The sequence below is a fragment of the Helicoverpa zea genome, chromosome 31 (assembly GCF_022581195.2).
Source record: "Helicoverpa zea isolate HzStark_Cry1AcR chromosome 31, ilHelZeax1.1, whole genome shotgun sequence".
NCBI classification, from domain to species: domain Eukaryota; kingdom Metazoa; phylum Arthropoda; class Insecta; order Lepidoptera; family Noctuidae; genus Helicoverpa; species Helicoverpa zea.
This window is the reverse complement of record NC_061482.1, coordinates 6,026,350-6,048,194: the sequence shown is the minus strand read 5'-3', so window position 1 is coordinate 6,048,194 and position 21,845 is coordinate 6,026,350. Positions and strand designations below refer to the sequence as shown.

Genomic DNA, 21,845 nt, shown 5'->3' with positions numbered 1-21,845 from the left:
TAATATTGAAAACGGGGTCTAGCCTGTCTGCGGTGTTCGTCTGAGAGAACCCGACGACAAAAAGTCTGCAACGTGCTCTTAGCGACCACATTTATTTTTTTTCCAAAATAAAACAGATTTTTTGATACCTTCATCGATACTTTCGCCAATATTATTTTTTCGTTAGCAATATTTGCTTTTCCATATTGAAATGCGGAACCACAGAATATTGTAAATAAACCGTGCAATAAAATATTAAAAACAAGTGTGAGAGTAGTTCAGTTTTATTAATTGGAATGCGTGTATCCAAAGGAAATAGTATTGATTTTGATATATAGTTTTTATGGTTTGATCCTGATGAATGTTTAACCCTAGTTTTTTGTACAGTTCAATCTGTGAAAATGTAATGAGGGCTACCGCGTATGAAATCGCCGCTAGAGGCGCTTGTGTAGCGTGAGGTCTTCGAAACGTCAAATGCCACTGTTTGTTTACGCGCGAGGGTTTATATTTCTAATTAAATTAATATTATGAATATAATACTTTAGATTAATTATGGCAAATACAGATCAGGGTTCTATAAATGTCACTGCGTTGACACTCTTTAATCTTTCGGAAACTTATGTTTACATTTCTTTTTCGAGCAAAACGGCACTGCGCAACACTGTGGCATCGCCAATACGTTCACACTATAGTTCTATTGTATTACATATGATCTAATATAATCATCTAATGTAGATTTAAGTTTTAGCGCTCATAATACGAACTTTGATTGCCATAGTTTTAGACCTCACGCTACAGTTGCGCCATCTGGTGAAACAAAAAACGGTAGCCCCCACTTCCGAGTATTTTTTAATTTTCATTTGCATGTTATAAAAAGTGGTGAATATTATAACGCTTATAGGAATAAAAAAACAGACACCAAACTGGAACAAAACATTTTTTGACTAAAAAGAGCGATTTAACTAAATCTCCAATTAATTATTGCACAAAACAAATCCTTATATTTCTAAGACCTTGTTCACGGTTCCTACGAAGGACTACAAGTGCTTTTCTAGATAAAAATAGAATAGTAAGAACTAATCGACTGCACTGAAGCGTCACAAGTAGAAACCAAGCAAACCCAGCAAGTAATCATTTCCAAGAAAATCTCAACTCAAGCCGGCTTATAATACCTAAGTTTGAAGATAAAAATATGATTTCTTGAACGTTACACAACGCTTGAGTTTTATTTCCAAGAATACGAAATAAGTACCAGGCAATGAAGCGTAAATAATGGCTCTGATTTAATATTCATCACTTAATCAGCTTCCTTCGATATTAAATCTCTACATTGCTAGAGAAATTTAAAATACTTAAAACTATTTTGAGGGATGTTTTACATATAAAATTATATTAAAGTTAAGCTTCAAACTAATGACATTTTTTTACAGCAGCAAAATACTTTACCCAAGCAGCCTAAAAGCTATTTTCAAATTACTTAGTTCCTCCATGTACTCACATATTAAAGTAACACTCCCGTCCTGCAAGCTTTTAGGAAGGATGCTTCAAAAATGCAATTTATCAAGCAATGTAATAAACTTACGTGAGGACGTCGCGACGAAAAATAAACATAGGTGGTGAAGAATCTTAGGTAAATGCTTGTTAAGTTAAGTAATATATTAAGCTTAAGAAATACCTAAAACACTACCTTAAAAAAGGTGTGAAGAAAATTAATTTTAGAATCATTTTAGAACTTTACATGGTATCTTATAGCGTTTCCACACCAGCGGATTTTCCGAGCGACAACGCTCGATTCATACGGAATACAAACGATTCCTTCGGCGCATTCGATTCGATTAGCTCGTTTAGATGAGCGTTCACCATTAATCCACTTTGTATTTAAAAAATCTTTGCAGCATGAAAACCCGGTAACTAACACAGCAATTGTACGGCAGTGGTTAGCAATGATTTCACAACTGTATGTAACCACTAGCAACCCTCAGTAGCACCCCTTCCTCAACATTCTTGGTAGCAACCATAACAACCCAGATTGTTGTCAAAACAGCTTCGGTCAATAAGTCACAAATAGCCACATATTATTATTTAACTATTCCAGTTAAACTTTCTGAAAAATAAAATATAAAAGAAATTAAAAATTATCTCTAAATCGCGACTCTACTGTTAATGCGTTACTGAAACTGAACTTATTTGTCCCTATACAAATTTCAGTGTACAAAAATTATCGCAGTGTTGTAAGTTCTTGTAACTAATTTGTTGCAATGTGTAGTGCGAGGACCACTTTGTATTTCGGTTGAAATAATTAATATTTAACAAAAAAAGTACTTTTTATAGTTTTTATAAATAATGTTTTCTGTGTAAAATGTGTTGCAGTTTTCGACGCTGTCAATGTACATGACGGCTGCTGACAGCCTCACGTTCGTTTTCAATATATCGGAAATACAGAGTTTATTTTTAGTTTTGTTCAAACAAATCAGTGAGTATCATAATTAATAGAGCTTTCACTTTATATTTTGGCTAACCGAATATATTTTCATTCACTCCATTATGTTAATTACATACTTTAAAAGCATTAAACAAACGCTTGATAAAGTCCGTGCACCATTTATAAAATTAACCGCTAGAGACATAAAACAAATTAAATGCTTTTACAGCAGTCGGGATGTTAAATCAGAAAATTATTAAATACAATTTAGCAGGAAATTTCCCAGACAATAGTAGAATTCACATACATTTTCATTGTGTTCCTTTTCATATTTATTGTGCAAACATTTACCGTTTGAGACGCCTCGGGTGTCGGTCTTTCACAAAAATACATCCTTCTTTATCTCAAAGCACGGCAGATGCAATTTTGTGAAGCCAACTGTTTTGTGTGTTATTAAGTTTGTGGGATCTTTGAGTACCTGTACCTTTGTGACTTTCAGAACGTTTATTTTACATTTATTACTAAGCTTTATCTGTATTGCAAGGCACCTGCAATTCAGTGAGCATAAGAGTAAACGCCAATGAAAAAAAGTTTTGAAGGGGCTTGTAACACAAAACCTTATTTCGGCCAGCGGTTTCGGTAAACCCGCCTTCCGATAGAAACAACACCAACATTTTTTGTCGACAAGCTAATATCTAATACTTAAAAAAAACACACTTCCATATAAAAAAAATCGATCAAACAACTCACACACACACTCATAGCTATATTCTATACTACTCTCCCAAGCAACGAAATAAATCCTAATTAAAACGATACGTTTTCCAATAATAGTCTCGTAATATCATTGACGGCACCTCATTGTAATGTGAGGTATTGAAATTCTATCTAAATTATGGTAAGCCCCAGTTTAGGTCGATTACTAATACTGAACTGCCCGTTACATTATTGAGTCCGCTTTGATTGAATATTTCGGCTGCAGAATTGGAATTTCAAAGCATGAATACCTACTGAAAATACGTTCCAATGGTGCAACGGGAAGCGATACCGTTCAATGTTGTTTCGTACAGGCAATATTGCTCATTCTCTAATATATTAAAGCACCGCACAATTATTGCTGGAACCGTCAATTATGTATTGATCTAAATTAGAAATAGTTCTATTGATTCCAATGAAAGTCAACTTTGTAATTATCGATACTTAATTAATACACATCAAAGTAGGCATCACATAATACTTACCATAATTTCCGCAATTCACATTTTTTTTAGTTTTTATAAAACTGCGTAAAATTTAAAAATAATATTTCAGCGTTAAACTAACACCATGGATGAAGAACAGGCTACAATTGAAAGCCAGTTCTTTGCTTTCGCAAAACTTTTTGAAAGCAAAACGCGAACTGGTGAAACCATCACACTCTTCCATTCGGACTACTGGTTGCGACAAGCCAGCATTATCGACGACAGAAAGGTTACTATGACTGACACAGGAATATTATTCAATAAATACGGGTATTTTTTTGTATTTTTTTTTACCCCATTCTAATAAGTAAAAGATCTAAAACGTTTGATTCTGAAAATTTGTATGTTTCATTTTATTAGGTAACTAGCTTTCGCCCGCGGTTTCACCCGCGTCCCGTAACCGGATGGTGACAAAAATATCTAAATATCCTAAAACCTTCACCCGGGTCTAAGTTACCTCCCCTCTAATTTTCAGCCAAATCGGTCAAGCCGTTTTCATGTTATGTCGTGACAACGGAAAACGTTTTTGTTGGGTTTAATTTTTATATATATAGATTTGGTGGCGGTAGGTAAAAAACCTTTAAACTTCTAAGTACTATTTTTTTCCTGAAGTCTATTTTTATGTCTAAATTAGCCGAAAATAAAATAACGAAGGCAATTATATAGTTAAAACCTTGACGACAACAATAAGTTGTGCGAAGATCAAAAATATCTTGTTTCAAAAGTTGGTTTATGTAACTTCATGTTTTTTCTTTCAGTAAATCAGAAATAGACCAAACTGAATGGTTAGAAATGATAACAGAACTTTGCGTTTTGAAGCAACTCGACGAGCCTAAAACCCTAGAATTGTTGATAAACTGCGGTCTTCCAGGAGAAACGCCTGTCGACATACCTATGTATCGAACATTCTTTGGGACTTACAAATCGAAAAACCTGCTGGAAGGCCAAACCAGTGTAGCTAACAAATTAGCTGGACAAAAATAAATTGCATAACCTAAATAGCTATATTTTTATGAAAATCACAAAATAAAATATACGGCCGTTTTCGTTCGTGGCGACGCGGAAAAGTTAACTGTCCAAGCAGACACTGACTGACGCGAAAAGTCGAAAGGGAGTTAACAAAATGTCAACTTGAAGCTTGGTCACCCAAAATGTTTTGAACACTTCATGTCATTTTATGTTATGTGCACTGTGTAATTTTATAAAATAAAAATAAAAGAAGTGGTTCATACTATTTCTAGAATTAGTTATCGATTTATTACCTTGAATAACTATAAAGGTATCACTGGAGAACTTTACACGAGCATCTATTTTTCCAAATGTAAATACTGATATGATATATTATTGTAAGGTTTCTTTACGACTAATTTGGGCAAGAAAAAAATTGTGATATCCTTGAAAATTTTACAGCAAAACTTTTACGCGTTTTCTCCAAGTATTAGAATCCGCGTGAAACGGCAACGATTTCTACATCGCCACGTGACTCGTTATAACATCGAGGAAAAATAATATTCTGACACCTAATACCCGGGCTGATATTTCACCTGCGAGTCTAGAATTCTCAGGAATCGATCAGGACTCGATAAAAAGCTATCTATGCGAGTAAACATCAGCAATCAATGCGAAACGTAGGTTTATTTGATAAAGCCGTGTACTCAAACGCTAGTGAAAAGTTATTAAAAATGGACGGCTTTTAGAATTTAGTTTTATTTCGTATGGTTCTTGATAAATTCTTCGGACTTTAATATTTTTTCTAATCAGCTTAAACTTTGATATGAGGTTACCATCAGGTTAGTTCTGGCTAGAGAACGTTATTAGTCGAAGAAAAGTTACTAACTATTTACGTAACGTTTAAAGCAGGAACTAAGTTCTGTATGAAAGGCAAATCTTCACCTAATTACACTTACACAATAGTTAAAATAAATAACTAAAGAGTAAACTAAATGCCAATCCCGTAATTGAAATTGAATTGAAAACATTTCAATCTGTGAAAATAGTTTTGAAAACCGCGAACGTTACATTGTTGTTTGTGTCAAAACCAGCTGGATTTAACACGGGTTCTCGGAATACGTCAAATGTGGATAGTCATGCGAATTCGTGCATATGTAGCTATTGCCTGAAAGTACCTCAGGCACTTCCACTAAAAGCCAGCTTATATACTACTTTGAATCCAAAATCAATACTCCTGCCACTTCACATGAATTTCAACGTACTTTCTCTGCGAACCGAAAGTTTGACTGAAAATTTATTACAAAAAGTATTGTTTGAATATTCGGGGAATCCGAACAAGTGGTGTAAGCACACTCTGAAAACTTGTATATTTTTGTAGTTTTTAATCCTTTATTTCATACGTAGTTATGTTTCGGTAGTTTACAATCCAACTGTAATACTTTGTTTTTTTACGAGTTGAAAAGAATGTTGCTCTGGGTCGATACTACTACAACTAGTTAAAATCATAATAGGTGTATTACTACTACGTAAAACATATAACAATATGAAAAATATTAATTAGTTAGTTATTTCGTTATGAATTCTATCGTAGTTGAAATCTTAGTCGGTGCATTGACACTTGGCGAATTTTCTCTATCGCTAGAATAATGGCACTTGTCAATAAAGCTTGGATTCTTAAAAGTATTTGGATATATCAGGAAGAATATGCTTTTAAAAAGCTTTTTTTAAGCTTGGTAAAGTCTTTTGCTTGTCATGCTTTAATTGGAATTTGCTGTAATTTCAACGTTCAGCCAAAATAAAGGATATTTTCATAAAAGTGTAGTTAATTCCAGGTACGATTAATATTTTCTGAGCGGCCATGTTGGATACGGTGACAGTTCCGTTAATGCCAAGTAATTTCGAATCGAATTCCCGGGAACTGTTTTGAACGGTCGAGTTGACGTAAAGGGTTTTAAAATAACATTGTTTTTCGAAAGCAAGGTAACATTTTATAAAAGGCTTGTACTGTGTTTGAGCCCGGGGGTGGTAAACACGTTTTTTGTTTTTTTTTTTTCAGTTCCTTGCATTCTGGTTGGCTTTAAACCAATGTTGAATCGCAAACACATTTTATTAAATTCAGATAACAGTGAAATAGTTTTCCATTTACAAAGACAATGTAAACTGTGAAGGTTTCCATAGATTTTTAAAAGTAAACTGTTTTGTTTGGTTGTTCTTCAATAAAATACTTATCTTAATTAGTTATTTAATACGAATATTGATATTGCTGTGCGTAATTATTTGCTTGCGTCTAAAATTTTATTCATTTTTTGATACATGGGAATTAGGAACTAACTGGTTGCGTCTCTAAGGATCCCAAATATGTATAGAAACCGTTTTTTTTTATATAAAAGGGAGGTTCGACTGCAAGGATAAGTGTATTTAAGGTGCAATGCTACCAACTGGTGCTGCTGTATTTTACTAGCTTGCTAAATGTCGTCATGTGTATAGAATAGTGCGTTACTAACTAATCATTTACTACTAAACTAATCATTTTGTTTATATTACTGTGGATGGCGCGAGGTAAGAAACGAATCAAATCGACACCGTTTCCAAACTAATCAAGTATTTTTTTTAAGTTCTCATAATAAATAATGTGATTTATTAACTATGTGAAAATTAAGAGTTCATTTGGTAAATCAACCTCATCAAGACTTAGACTGGACCTGATCCACTCTGTCTTTAATTTACATGATTTTCTCCCAGATACTCTTTACTGCAACGCAACTTATGACGGTTTCCTCTGCTGGCCACCAACTCCTGCTGGTGAAACCTCGTACCAACATTGTCCCGATATTCGGCTGAGTGACGCGAGAAGTAAGTACATACGTAAAACTGCGTCGCACGCATGGTTTGAAGCTGTCAGTTGCATAAGCCTGTTCATATGTCGAGTCCATATTTACACCACCTGCAGAGTGCCTTTCCCGATTTACAAAACTGTCTGAAACTAATAATAAAATTGTGGTCTGAATTTCCTGTGCCGTTACAGAGGTGAATTTTTCATTGCCTGTTCTTTGGTTCCTCTGTTTTGCAGAACATTTGTAATAGCGATGGTTCTCAATCTAGCTCTTGGAGTTCAAAATTTAAATTATCTTATACAGATTGCAACTACGACTTTTGTTGGTCAACTTTCTCTATCAATGAAAAGCTTTGCTCCAGAGATATTTCCTCATTCAAAACTGCACATAAATAATTTGTTTACCGTGGTTTTGAGATGGTGATCTAACAACTTTACGAACATTTGAGAACGTTGCCCATATTATAGGTCCTCGTATTATCTTCAACTATGGAGATATTGAAAAACTTTTGAAGGGCTCTACAAGCCCACAAAGTGCAAGTTCGTCTTTTGTCGAATTTTATTGGATGGAATTTGTTCTTGTGTATTTTCACTTGACCATGAACATCCTTAAACTCAATAGTCGACGTCTGAGACTTTAGATGTGTTGTGCCCGATAGATTTGCATGCTTTGTTGAGTGCGTCATGTGATAGTTGAATAACACAATTTCACATATAGATATACTTTACTAAATAATCAACTAGTGAAAATTAGAAGGTAGGTTATTAAAATATAATGCGAAATCACCAAAGAGCAAAGACCTATTTTAGGCAGTTGTCCGACCGCCAGCGAAACGACTAGCTGATAGCGATTTTATCTCTCAAGAAACGAGCGATAAATCGTGTAAACGAAAGAAATATACTCAATAATTACTCTTTGGTAGTTCGCACTAGTTACTTTACAAGAAACACTTTACTAGTTTTGTTGCTGAGCGCCAAGAGTTGTCAAAGATAAACTCACTCCGTGATGTTCGCTCCGCGCTCCTCGCTCATTTAATGCTCGCAGGTTTGGTCCATTAAACTGAGCGAAAGCAAACATGTGGCGCACACTTACCTATATCCTAGCGAAACTAAGAACTATCGAAACAACATATTCATCTCCTGCTGATCACGTTTTTGTCAACTCATTAATATTTTCTAGTTCTACTCGTTCATCGTCGGCGTTAGGACCACTGCCTTACATTCAATTTATTTCTTACAAAAAAAATAACTTCACTTAAAACCAAATTAGGTCCATCCTTCTCATTCAGCTATCCTTTATTTTTTGATTACTTTTATTTGTCAATGTACATATCATTACCTACTATTTATTATTAAGGCTTATATATTAATCCGCTTGCCTACTCATTAATACGTAAGCCTATTAAACCTTAAATTATTTTATCTTTCTAATTAAGCTATCGTTTTGTTCTTATTTTTGTTTGATTTACTAAATATTTTCATTTACCTTCCTTTTAATTTAGAGTTCGCGTATCGAAGGTGCGGTGCGGATGGGTTGTGGGTCGGGCGACACCTAAATGATACCTCTGCTATCGGTTGGACCAACTATACGCCCTGTTTCCCTGCACTCGTACAAAACCTATTTGATAAAGTATATGATGACGAAGATGAAGCACAGGTAAAATATGTAAATGTAATTAATAGCAAACATCTAGAAAACTCATAATCAATAGTAAGTAACAGTCATTAAATTACTAATGTAAATAATGTGTGTAATGTCAATTGAAAATTATCTGAAACGTTTCATTATCCATCCATCAGTAGTTGTGATTAGAATACATACTTAGGCGTCGGTACGCACTGAATTCTATAGTTTTCTCCCAATTCTGTCACTAGCATCTTTGCAAATTATAGTGAATTAAAAATTGCGTACATATAAATAATTTAATTTGCTTTAAGAATTAAGCAGAAATTAAAGTTTTGCTTCCCATTGAAATACCTATATGAGGTTTAATATACTTTTCGTAAAATTTTCATCTACCTAGAATAATTACAATTTTGTCCAATCATTTAAATTGCAATCTGATCCTCTTATAACTCTCTCTTCGTAGTAATGGAAATGGTAATATTCTTGTCAATAATTATTATTTATGTTAATGTAACAATGCCTGGGTACTTATTCAGATATTAATTTGTATTGACGTTATTCATTCCTCCTGAACATTGTTATCAGCGAGTCATGAAAAAATATGAAATTCACCCCAAAGTTTCAGTATTATCATTTAGTCCTAGGCCATTAAGTTTACTTCTACATCTACCTACTATGTAAGCTCGGGGTAAGCTCATCGGTGCAGCAGGAGAGGATCTTCGAAAAACCGTGAGTACTTAATATTAGGTATCATAAGTAAATTTAAGCGCTATAAAAGGTAATTTTAGGTAGGAAAATAATTCGTATCACACATCATTCACAAAAAGAAATAGGTTTTGACAGACATTTGATTTGCTAAATTGAAAGCGGTTGCTACCATACGAAAGTTTCCAACTATTTACCAACATCCATTGCCTTAATGACGTACGGAATCAATCTGGAATCTGGAAAGCCTTGGTAGACTCTGAAATTGCCTTGACTGGCTTGCAAAGTCGCCCAACATTATTGTGAATAGTTTCGTTGGTACAAGTTAGCTCTGTACACGATGCGGCTCTATTGCTGCATAGTTCTAGTTACTAAGACATACTGAGACTCGAACTTTAGCCGACGTATCAATACGGATCTCCTAAGTATGTGGCGTTCCAAGTCTGCAAGATAATTTGACCCGCATGCTTGATAACAGAATCAATCAAGCGGAATGATAGACGTTTCTGAGAAATCAAATTATGCATCCCAGGTTGTGTTTGACTCAGGTTCAGCAGGTGCCGTAATTCCTGTGTATTGTTCTGTTAATGTCTCATCTCTGACACTTAGCCTTGGCTTATAGGTTATCTTGGAACAATAAACATCTTGATAATTCTAAGATAGCTTAGCGTTTATCCTGGACATAGCAAGTTAAGGACCTTAGTGGACAACGGAACTTTCTGGTTTAAGAATATCAACGGAAAAATTTCTTAGTCATGGATAGGTTTTAAGAGGTAAATTAGCTAAGTTTTAATTGGAACCGATGAAACTTAATCGGTCAAACCTGATCGTCTTCTGGGTGAATAATTATGTATTCAGAAATGGTGAAACAGGTTAGCTTATGTTACGATCATGATACAATTAACCTTAGGTATAAGTTCAGTAATAAAAATATAGTGGAATACCGTGACGTATTGTCACTTAACTTCGATATTAATCAAGATTTTTGTTTTAGATCAAATTCGAAACGGCAGCGTACACCCGCACTCTGGAAATGGTTGGGTATACGTTGTCTTTCCTTGCAAATTTGGGGGCAATATATATATTCAGCGTATACCCGTAAGTATTTCTCATTATTCAATCATTTATAAAGCCGGCAATACACGGACCGCTTGAAGCAGTCAGGGGCGACAGCTTCAAGCTGTCGACCGGCCGAATCAGTTGCAACTGCTCGAGCGGTTCGTGTATTGCCGGCCTTAAACATACAAATGATGTTTTTAAAAATCATTATTGTTATGTTATTTTTTTTTTCTATTGTCGCAGAGCTCTGCATAATAGACGAACTATAATACATAGAAATCTATTTTGTGCGCTTTTAACGGAAACTGCCGTTCGAATTTGGCTGTACTGGAATCAAGTCGAGTATATCATTGGCAAGGAGCAAGTTGAGGATAATCTGTGGAGACGCATCGAGAAGATCGTGAGTTTCTTTTTTTTTATATGACCTGGTTTTACTTAATGTATAGTTAATTCTAGATATACCATTACTTAATTGATTCAAAATACAACGGACTTTTCAGTTTCTCAACCATCGTCGTCTCGTCATACGATATCTAACCTCTTTTACTTTTTAATTTCTTCCTTTGTCATCTTTGTGTCAATATTTTCGTTTATTAAGATCTTTGTTTGCTAAATATGAATATGCTGCTAGCCATTGAAAATTGCCCCCAGTTATTGATACGCAATTGTGCGAGCCAAAAAAACAATTCTCCCACTTTAGAATTCACTGACCGGATGGTTAGTATATCATGTCTCTTCATCCGCTCTTAACATTAATTTCGGTCGAAGTTTAGCAATTGCCGCCTACACTAAGAAAAATACACCAAAAAATACCATCTAGGTAATATTTTAGCATACAAAACGAACTGTTTATTTTAATTTGTCGACTCCACTTTTTTACATACTTCCTACGTAAGTGTATAAGTTACGTTTGAATAGTTTATTACTGTTATCTCATCTAGATCGGTGAGTTTTATTTCTGTGTAAGTTTTTCGGTCGGCTACTGAACAAGTCGAGGGCACTTCAGGAATCAACGTAATCTTGCTGACTCCGATTTTCCCCTCAGCCACGAAACGTTGAACCCAACAAATCTCGCCACAAGAGCACTCTCCCCGGACTGCAGTATTATTGACTCGAAGTAACTGTGGGAAAACGTGCCAATGTTTCAATCATGAACAAATTCTCACACTTCTGAAGTCTGATTTATCTTCGTATCTGCATCTTGGAAAATATTTATCGGCGTTAAACTGTATATCTGCATTTTAATTTTATGTACCTGTTCGATTTTCTACACCTACTCCTTACTTGCTCGTTAAATGGCACACGCTTCTATGAATATCAGCTTACACATCGCGGCACAGCAACTTACATTATTACATTGTTTCAGCCGTATGTCTGCGAGAGCTTTTACGTACTGCTAGAGTACTCACGCCTCGTAGTCTATGCTTGGATGTTCATCGAAGGCATCTTCCTCAACACACTGGTCTCGGCAAACACGCTCCGTAATGAGATTCCAATATTTTACTTTTACGTCGGTGGGTGGGTGACACCCATCTCTGTGATAGCTGTTTGGGTATCTGTGGTGTCGTCACATTATTCTGATGACGATGTTAGAAGGTAAGATCTTTGTATAATATTTTAATATGAACCAGCTTTTTCCAATTGTGAACTGGGACGGCCAATTTTATTTCAATAAACTTTCAAACTTATTGTTATATATTAGTACTTCAAATTCGTCTGTAATACAGACTTAAACATTGAACTACTATGAATCCTGAGTAAGTACATAGTTCGGATGAAAATAAAATGTGTTTCTTGAAAAAGATTTAGCTTCGATTTACCTATTTCTAAAATATGTGTATGCTTGCAGTTGCTGGTATGGGTACAACTACTTACTATCCTACTACATAGTTCAGGGGCCAATATTCGCCATTCTCGCGGTAAGTGTATATTTTTCGTAATACGTATATTTCTTTGTTTTTTTTATTCCTGCAATAAAGGTATTCCATTATACATATATGGAAAACAATACTAACTAGTCATTGCAATAATGCCATATTGGTGTTTTTAGCTGGGAATACGCCACAGCTTGTTCGTCACACTTGCTATAGGTCACTCTTGTCTCAACAGAACATTATGGTGGCAAACCAATACAATAATGGCGTCGGATTCATGACGTCACGAGCACTGGCCAGTATGCTGAATTAAATTTCGGAACACACGCTCCATATTTATGTATAACTTTTTCACCATCTCAGTCGATACTCCGGTAAACAGTTTATAAATAAAAACACATAAAATGTTCTATTTGTAGCTGAATTATACCTAAGTAGGTACACGTGTTACAAAAATGATCTCGGGTAAAATATCAATATTTTACTCGATTATTTTTATATTCAAGATATTTTATATAGTAGGTACATGAAAGTAATTTATGCCAGTAGTTTCAGCACTGAAAATAATATTGCTTAAGTAGTATTTTTTTCATCTTTTATATACTTAGAACCTTGCAAATGAATACAACGCAATATAATATTGCATTCCGCGAAACGTAGGAGGTATTCATAATCCCGCTTTGACTAAACTTATTTAAACTATCCACGCAGCGCAAACAAGTTTCAGTATTAACATCAACTTTTATTACAAAAGTCGAAATACTGGGAAACATTTATAAAACGCCAGTTTATGAATTCCTAGAGAAGAACCAATTAGAACCAACTGGGAACTAGGTACATACATTTTAATAATTCCAGCGAACTGGATACTTACGAATAATACGTAAAATTAAAACCTTGTTTGTAGATTCGCGCTCGTTTATAAACCCACGACTTTATTTTGAAAATATCGTTATTTATTATTTGATCACACTATGAAAACGACACGATATGAAATGTAAAATTGCAGCTATCTGAAGTCACAACTGCTAGGATAATCCGGCGAGTCTACGACGGACAATATTTTACCTATATCGCGTGCGAGCAAGATTTTTGAGAGTTCGGTTTCCATTCGCGTATTTATATCGAGTTCGGATTAAATCTGCAATCCAGACAGATGGTAACAAGCAAGGTCTCGCCATACATCGCTCGTCTCGACACGACCTTTATAAAAAACATGCAGCCAATTATAACACATGGATGCACACACAGGCACCATAGCGTGTGCCAACCCTTAAGCCCTTAACTGACAAAGTTTTGCCAATCCATGGCAAACTTGATGTCTAATAAAGAATTCAGTATTGTGTATTGAGTTTCTACGTATCATTTTTTCTCAAGTCTCTTCGACTTATGTGAACATTTTGTTGATTCTATTGGTAGAACTTTATTTAGAAAGTTTCAATTAATTAAATGATGAAACAGAATCACTCTATTCCAATACTAATTGCACTGGACATTGATTACATCAAAGACTTTGAAACCTCTTACATCATCAATTTCAGTCGGTACAGTACTCAGAAATAATTACAAATCAATTCTTAGTTGTACGTGGATCTTATTAATTACGTAGATAGTTAGAAAAAAGTGTTTACCTAATAAATAAATTGTATAACTTGTTTCAGATCAACTTCATATTCTTGGGAAGCATTATGAAGGTGATAGTCACAAAATTACGTCGTACGAACGATTCCGAGCTTAAAAAGATGAAGTAAGTAGGCAATTCAAAATGTGCCACTTCCTTCTAGTTGGCACATTTTTTACTGGCTATTTTTTCTCACAGGAAAACGGTCCGTGCTGCTTTAATACTCTTGCCACTGTTGGGCATTGTCAACGTATTCAATCTGATTGAGTACCCTCTAGATGGGTCATCTACAGGTTTCGCCATCTGGGCGTACGTCACTCATTTCTTCCGCTCATTCCAAGGAGTCTTCATTTGCACCATCTACTGCTTTAGGAATGCGGAGGTAAGTTTAGTTTTCTTCATCTATCTAGTTTTTACTTACAGCGCTTTTCATTTAACATTCCTATATTTTTTGAAATTCTACACTTTGGTAGTACCTTCCCCATCTTTGAACTTACGTTGACGTTCAGACTTAGTACAGACTTCTTGCGTTCTCTTCCAAATTTTGATTTGATTTTGTATGTTAGAATACTACTATTATTTTGAATTGCGCCAGCCTTTTGTCGGGTACCTGGTGTTGGTGTCATACAATTATATCTGAAACGAGACAAGCTCTTGACGCTGTGGACGTCTAACGAAAAGGTACTGCTTGGAAACGAGTGTTCTTGGAATGCACACTGTCTTCAAAAAGACGCTCTGTATTGTAAAATAAATAAATCCTTTTGCACAAAAGACGATGCAGTTATGAGAATCATAGTTTTCAAATTTTGAATTATATTCAAAAGGTTTTAGTAACTGAAGTAGGTATTTCACAAACATCTAAAGCATTAGCCAGACAGGTACACAAAACTAAAAAATCTCTTATAATACAAGCGTTTCATAATCCGATATCGGATTGTCCACGTAGATATTGAAGGTATTTCGTGGATTGACAATCAAAAGGTATTACGAATAGTCAGGCGTAGCGTGATTCCGAGAATTCCAACCTTTTACAAGAGTACAGGTGCCCCTTTTATCAAAGGGTACATTGTTACAGTATTCTCCATATTGTAGCTCCCTTTCTTTGTCCAGTTGTGTAAAGCCTAATTGTTTGCTTTGCTAACTTAGTTAGGATACATTCCAGTCTCACAAAGAGTTATTTCCGAATACGTCTGCAATAAAGCTAATAGGTTTTGCAATCATATCTGGCTCCAGTAGAATTTGCCTGTATCTTTTTATTTTTTTGATATGTGACTTTGTTTGTTTAGCTTTGACGGTGAAATTGTGGAATCCTTACAAAGGGGGTAGAAATGGGAGTACAAGTTCGTATGGAAAGTCTTATTTTTTTTTTAAGTTATCGACTGCTAACTCGCTTTGTAGTCGCTTCAATAAAATTGACAAGGCTATCATAAAATTTATCTGAGGGACGGGAATAGGAACTAAGTCATACTACACGAACGGAGTCATAATTCTTAAAATGGCACCTTTTCATAAAGACCACAGCCTGAAGATGCTATTGATCTTTCACTGTTCAAAACAATGTCTCAGACTTCACGTTTCACTTTAGGTCATCAAGGTGATTTCCAAAGCCTGGGAAAGACGTAGATGCTGTGCAAGACGAAGACGCCGAAAACCGCCCAAATTCGAAATACGGCGGACTCGACCGATCTTGTAAGTAAATAGCGTAAGCGTTTAATATTTGAAAAGATATTTTAGACTTAAAGATGGAGAATCTTATTTAAATAATTAGACATTTTTTGAAATATTTGGGTATTGCTCTTTTTCTTGTTAATTAGTATCTTAGCTAATAGAAAAGTATAATTTGCAGCCATATAACCGACAATGAAGGCAATGAACAAATCCAGATGACAATGTTACCGTATAGACGCCCATCTAGCACAGGCATTGACGTCGAAGCCGGACCCAGCCGTTTTAAGTAAGTTAATGAACCACACATTTTGAAATATATTTTTGAACCAAAAGTCAATGCTGCTACCTAAATGAAGAGTCGAGTCTTTGAAATTGCTCTGCAATTGCTGTCTTTGAAATATTAGTAGCCAATACCAAGAGCAAAATCAAAAGACGTAGCTAGTTTCAAAAGGCTTCGTGATATTTCAATAGCTTGAATGAAAACTTCAGCAGCAATGAATTTTGGTGAAAACCATTTTCAATATCTGCCTGCCTCGCCTCTTTTTAACCCTTTGACCGCCACGCTGCATTCATCTTATACCAAGGAGCATTCGTTAGTTTTGTTAAGCATTTCTACGTAGTTATTTCTGCACGGTTAAAAGCTTGTTTAATAATAAAATACCTATATTGTTTTCAGTAATGTTTGAATAGAAAGCGAGGATTTCTCGTTCTTCGTCGTTCGCGACTTCGGGACGGGTGGCGTTTTATGACATTGATGGCAATTCTCGGTCATGGCGGTGAAAATGTTAAAGTGAGGTGGTAGGGTACGAGTAAACCTCTAAAAAGATAAGAAACAGAACAAATGGCTGTGCAACGAACTGTGGTGTGTTACGACTGCCTCGACTGTTTTTTGCCGCATCGCAATATTCATGCGGCCTCAGCTCATTCATATTTAGATACCTACTCGACCGTTTATGACGTTTTTCATGCATAGGGCACTTCCACTTGTTCTTTTTCCTTGGCGCATTAAACAATAATCGAACGAATGCGATTGAATCTGGATTAAGCAAATGCGATTAATTCGAAAAGTTACCTAACCTACATTCGGCCTGGTCTTCAGCCATCATTATCAACTTCTACTTTTAATATAGGTACTTTGCCCTAAGCATACTTAGATCTAAAATAGTTATAAAGCTACGCTTAGTTCACACTTTTGTTATGATAGCTTTCTCGGAAATAAATACGTGTGAGCTCCATAGTTCTTTTATGATAGTTAAATCATCTAGACGGAGAAAATAAATAAGTTTACGGAAGGAATAAACGCTTTATTCTTCCACATTTTAATGTGACGTGTCTACTTGATTCTCAATTCGTTGAAGACGTAAGGTATACTAAAACAAATCAGAATAAAACTAGCTGTTTTGCGTTCGGTTTCACCATAGGTATAACTATAACTACCAACCTTTAAGTCAGTTGTCAAATCACCGATATGGCCAATAGGCGAGCATTTCACGGCTGCATTGCGAATATAATTTTGGCGTTTTGCAATATTGCGATTTTTTAATGCTGTGCCTGTCATCTCGTAAGGCTGTAGGTACACATAAACTGGTAGTTGACGCGCTTAGCACTGGCAGGTCTTCGCCAGCTTTTTTCCGGTATACAGTACATCCTTAGAAATAAGTCACCCATGCGCGCGAAAGTTTATTAATATAAGTAGTCATACCAATTTATTACTTTGCAGCGCTCACACGTTCTCAGAAGTCACAGTACACGTACCAACAGATAATCTTCCCATGTCAAACTTATTAAGCAACATCGAAAGGTATGTAATTATTTCATTAGAAATACATTTCTCTGCAAAACAGTTTTGGAATATTAAATTGTCATTTTAGAAGGCGAACCTCGTCGGAATTACCTCTACGCGTAACCCAGCCAGTAGACCGAATACCCGGTTTCCATCAATACAACTGTCACACGTAAGTACCTACACATCACCACCAACATTTTTTTTTTCATTTTTAACTGCCTATCTCGACTGTACGTTTTTTGACGACCTCGATGGCGCAATGGTCACCGTGCCGGACTGCCGTACCTGAGGTCCCGGGTTCAATTCCCGGTTCGGTCGACATTTGTGAGATGAGCATGCTTGTTGGCCGTGGTTTGGGTGTTGTAATATGTATTCATAAATATGTTTATATGGAGCTACCTTTATGCAGTTTATCAGTTGTGCTAGCTCCCAAACACAAGTTAATTAATAACTCACCATGCGGCTAACCGACCGTGTGTGAAAAGGTGTCCCGAAATTATTATACGTTTTATCTAATGTGGTTTATTTTACAGTCTTCACAGGTACCACAGGACCACGTTACACACAGTACCCAGAGCTCGTCGTCACCAATTCTACCGACCAGGTCTGGTAGGCCATGGTAACCGCATGGGCCGCCTCTCAATCAGCAGTTGTATCTAAACCACCAAAGATCCACGACCATAAGAAAGCCAGCCCACCTTTATTAATTAATTTTACAAGAGACTTTATTAGTGAATAAAATTAAGTGCATCGAAGTACATCGTTAGGTTTAAAAAAAGAAGTACATCAGTTAGGTTAAAAAAAGAAGTTAGGGTATAAAAGAAGTACATCAGTTAGGTTAAAAAAAGAAGTTAGGGTATAAAAGAAGTACATCAGTTAGGTTAAAAAAAGAAGTTAGGGTATAAAAGAAGTACATCAGTTAGGTTAAAAAAAGAAGTTAGGGTATAAAAGAAGTACATCAGTTAGGTTAAAAAAAGAAGTTAGGGTATAAAAGAAGTACATCAGTTAGGTTAAAAAAAGTTAGGTTAAAAAAGAAGTACATCATGTTGAACAAATATATTATTAATATTTTAAGCCGATTGAAAAGCGAAACAGAAAGGACTCCAAATATATAAACCGGAGTGGGAAAGAAAGAGAGTAGGACTGGGTTACTGATCCTCAAACATCAGCCCCCAAATATCAGTAACCCAGTGCAGGAATGTTAGCCAAAGTAATTGAACTTTTTTATAATCTTGTCCTCATAATAAGTATTGTTTATATACCTCTGAATAAGATAATCTTAGGAGAATAGGTAGATTTTTTTTTACTGTATCATAAAAGATTTATATTTTGATGTCAAGAATAAAAAGAAAATTTCTTGATAATAAAAAAATAAAATTCATAAAGAGCAGGTGACTTTCATTGAACCCTTATCTTCCATTATTATCCTTGACTGAGAACTTACTCATACATTAAAAGCAATGATGGTATAATGACTGGCACAGGCTGGCTGGTCATCTACCATGTATACTTTAACATATAGCTATAGTGTCACTGTGTCAACAACCAAAGTTTGAAAGACCATCGAGTACAAAATGAAAAGCAGAGGTGTCAGAACGGAAAAAACCTAAGAAAGTAACAAGCTCGTCAAAATGCGTGTGTTTTGGGAGACGACGAACGTTACTATCTCAGCCCCTATACGCCTTCTTTGGAACTTGCCTATTTTTGTAATACCAAAAATCATAGGCAGATGTCTCAAAGCAGGTACCTGGACGCCTCGTTAGTTCACTCGTAACTGATCTGGAAAATTCCAGAAGGAAAACGAGCTTTCAAAACAGTCTTTAACATGCATATCAGAAAGTTTCACAAACATAAACTAAGGGGTTAGATTCTTCCCCGACTTAGCAAGGCAAAGGGTGTAGGTTCTTACAGATAGTTGTTAAAGGTATGGTCGGTCATGGGAACAATCGATCTACTGTCGATTGATGTCGTCCATCGATAGTCGTTCGATTGACGGTATCAGTATCGTTGATTTATACTATTGATCGACGCGACGTCGAAAAAGTTAAGTAACATCTTGACTCTGAACAGGCTATAAAGCTTGACAATCAACCATATTCTGACCTCATACTTAAATAAACAGATCTAGATAATACATCATATTTATAGGTAATAGGGTATTTAACTTAAACTAGCCATAGGAATCAATTAGCCACGGGCTAAGCTAGTTCGTGGCAAATAACAGTCACGTGTTAAGTATTTTGAAGTGATTACTAGAGGATAGGTGACCATCTATTACAACAATGCAACTCGCTAGTGACTGCGAAAGCAGATGGTGTAAGTATTTTACCAAAGGATGGCGGGGAATAGCGACCACACGGGCCTGGGTAAGTAGCTGCAGTACTTTAGGGATAGGACTCATACCTAACTAGCCTCCACTGGCTGGCTGGAGCAACAATATCGTGGGCATGAGCAATCAGTAAGAAATGCTGATTCAGAGATGAGACGCCAGAGTAAAGCCATATTCTACCAAAGACAAATTCAAATTATAAAACTCGATTCTAACCAAAAGAGGCCAAACTAATTTTTACTTTACATATGAACATAAATCGCAGTGTAATGTCAGAACAACATTTTAGTATCTACTGAACTAAATACCGACATCTGGCTTCACGCACGAAATTGATAGGCTATATAAGTACTTCTAGAGCCATCAGATTCTAAATAAAGATCTCGTAAATACGCAGTATCAGTACCCTTATCAAGCATAGTTACAGTTACAGTTACAGCCTTTTTATCGTCCCACTGCTGGGCACAGGCCTCCTCTCTCACGGAGAAGGATTGAGCATTAATCACCACGCTTGCTCAATGCGGGTTGGTGATTTCAGACTATATAGTCCAGGTTTCCTCAAGATGTTTTCCTTCACCTTTTTATCAGCCATTGGTGTCTAAGATATACTTAGAAAGTACATACAAACTTAGAAAAGTTGCATTGGTACTTGCCTGACCTGGATTCGAACCCGCGCCCTCATACTCGAGAGGTTGGTTCTTTGCCCACTAGGCCACCACGACTTTCTAGGCCACCACGACTTTATCAAGCATAGGGTTTCCTGCAATCCACTATTACTTGCGGTGCCATCTGATGATGTGCGGACCTCGTCATAAGTAGAAGTCAGTCAATTTGGGCGCGAAAGCCTCATATGAAGCATTCTAAATAAATAAATATCGGGACACCTTCTCCATAAGATACTTGTAGCTCCATCTATACATACTGAATACAGACCTGTCCCTACTAGACAGTTTCAGTTTGCTATGAAAACCTCACCAGGCGCAATCTAGTTTTCGTAGTCATTTGATACTTGGAGCGCCATCTATGATACTGAATTGGGACTACGTCACTTGATGTAAAGAAATGAAGACCTCACTAACGGCTAAAAAAAGGATATATATAAGGCGATTCTCACACTAAGGTGATTCTCACACTGCCCCATGAGCCGCCGTGCGTGAATCCACAAAACGCACCTGCGCGCACCCGCGCTCGTGAGTGCGCAAAAAACCCGCACGATGATGCAGATCTGGACTCCCGCAGGAACGCGCGTAGGTGCGTCGACACTCAATATGCAGCATGATGCGGGGCAGTGTGAAGATCGCCTCATATTGGGAACAGACGCAAGCAATCTGGATTGGCACAGTTAGTCGTTACTATCACCATTTGATGGTCAACGCGAATATTGTCCTTACTAGTTTGTATCAGTCCAGAAAACTTCGTTTCAACGTTCCCAATAAGTGAACTACACGCAAGCTTCCATCTTGAAATGTCAAATAGTGTATTCCAAAATGTTAAAGTCCATTTCACGAAAGAAGTCAGGCAGACGCAGCGCTAGTGTCTATGCGATAGCTCAGTAAATACGTACAAAAATATATAGTTCCACAATTTTCCGCCGGACTTCTTTCGTCAAATGGACTTTAACTCAGCACGGTATGCAGGGAGGTATCTTGACCACCGATTGAATATATGACGACAACGTGTATGGCATGGATTCATGTCGTCATAAACAGGTCTTTGCAAATGCTAGGTAATTGAATCAGAAAAAAACACA

The 21,845-nt window shown here is 36.2% G+C and overlaps 2 protein-coding genes across 2 annotated transcripts in view; both read left to right on the top strand.

Moving 5' to 3' along the window:
* The window catches only part of LOC124645045 (PDF receptor-like), a gene marked incomplete at its 5' end in the record, with an annotated part of 35,800 nt that extends 16,646 nt beyond the window's left edge, over window positions 1-19,154 (top strand). The window contains 13 exons of the mRNA XM_047184778.1: window positions 7,336-7,446; window positions 8,929-9,083; window positions 10,753-10,856; window positions 11,061-11,217; window positions 12,184-12,413; window positions 12,667-12,736; window positions 14,353-14,438; window positions 14,511-14,694; window positions 15,898-16,001; window positions 16,159-16,266; window positions 17,701-17,781; window positions 17,852-17,935; window positions 18,300-19,154. Coding sequence (XP_047040734.1) covers window positions 7,336-7,446; window positions 8,929-9,083; window positions 10,753-10,856; window positions 11,061-11,217; window positions 12,184-12,413; window positions 12,667-12,736; window positions 14,353-14,438; window positions 14,511-14,694; window positions 15,898-16,001; window positions 16,159-16,266; window positions 17,701-17,781; window positions 17,852-17,935; window positions 18,300-18,426 — 1,601 coding nt within the window. The remainder of the gene's footprint in view (window positions 1-7,335; window positions 7,447-8,928; window positions 9,084-10,752; window positions 10,857-11,060; window positions 11,218-12,183; window positions 12,414-12,666; window positions 12,737-14,352; window positions 14,439-14,510; window positions 14,695-15,897; window positions 16,002-16,158; window positions 16,267-17,700; window positions 17,782-17,851; window positions 17,936-18,299) is intronic.
* LOC124645047 (tubulin polymerization-promoting protein homolog) lies at window positions 3,687-7,300 on the top strand. The gene is made up of 2 exons (XM_047184781.1): window positions 3,687-3,912; window positions 4,401-7,300. The coding sequence occupies exons 1-2, from the start codon at window positions 3,728-3,730 to the stop codon at window positions 4,624-4,626; spliced, it is 411 nt and encodes a 136-aa protein (XP_047040737.1). The 5' UTR covers window positions 3,687-3,727; the 3' UTR covers window positions 4,627-7,300.
* Window positions 19,155-21,845: the final 2,691 nt, after the last annotated feature.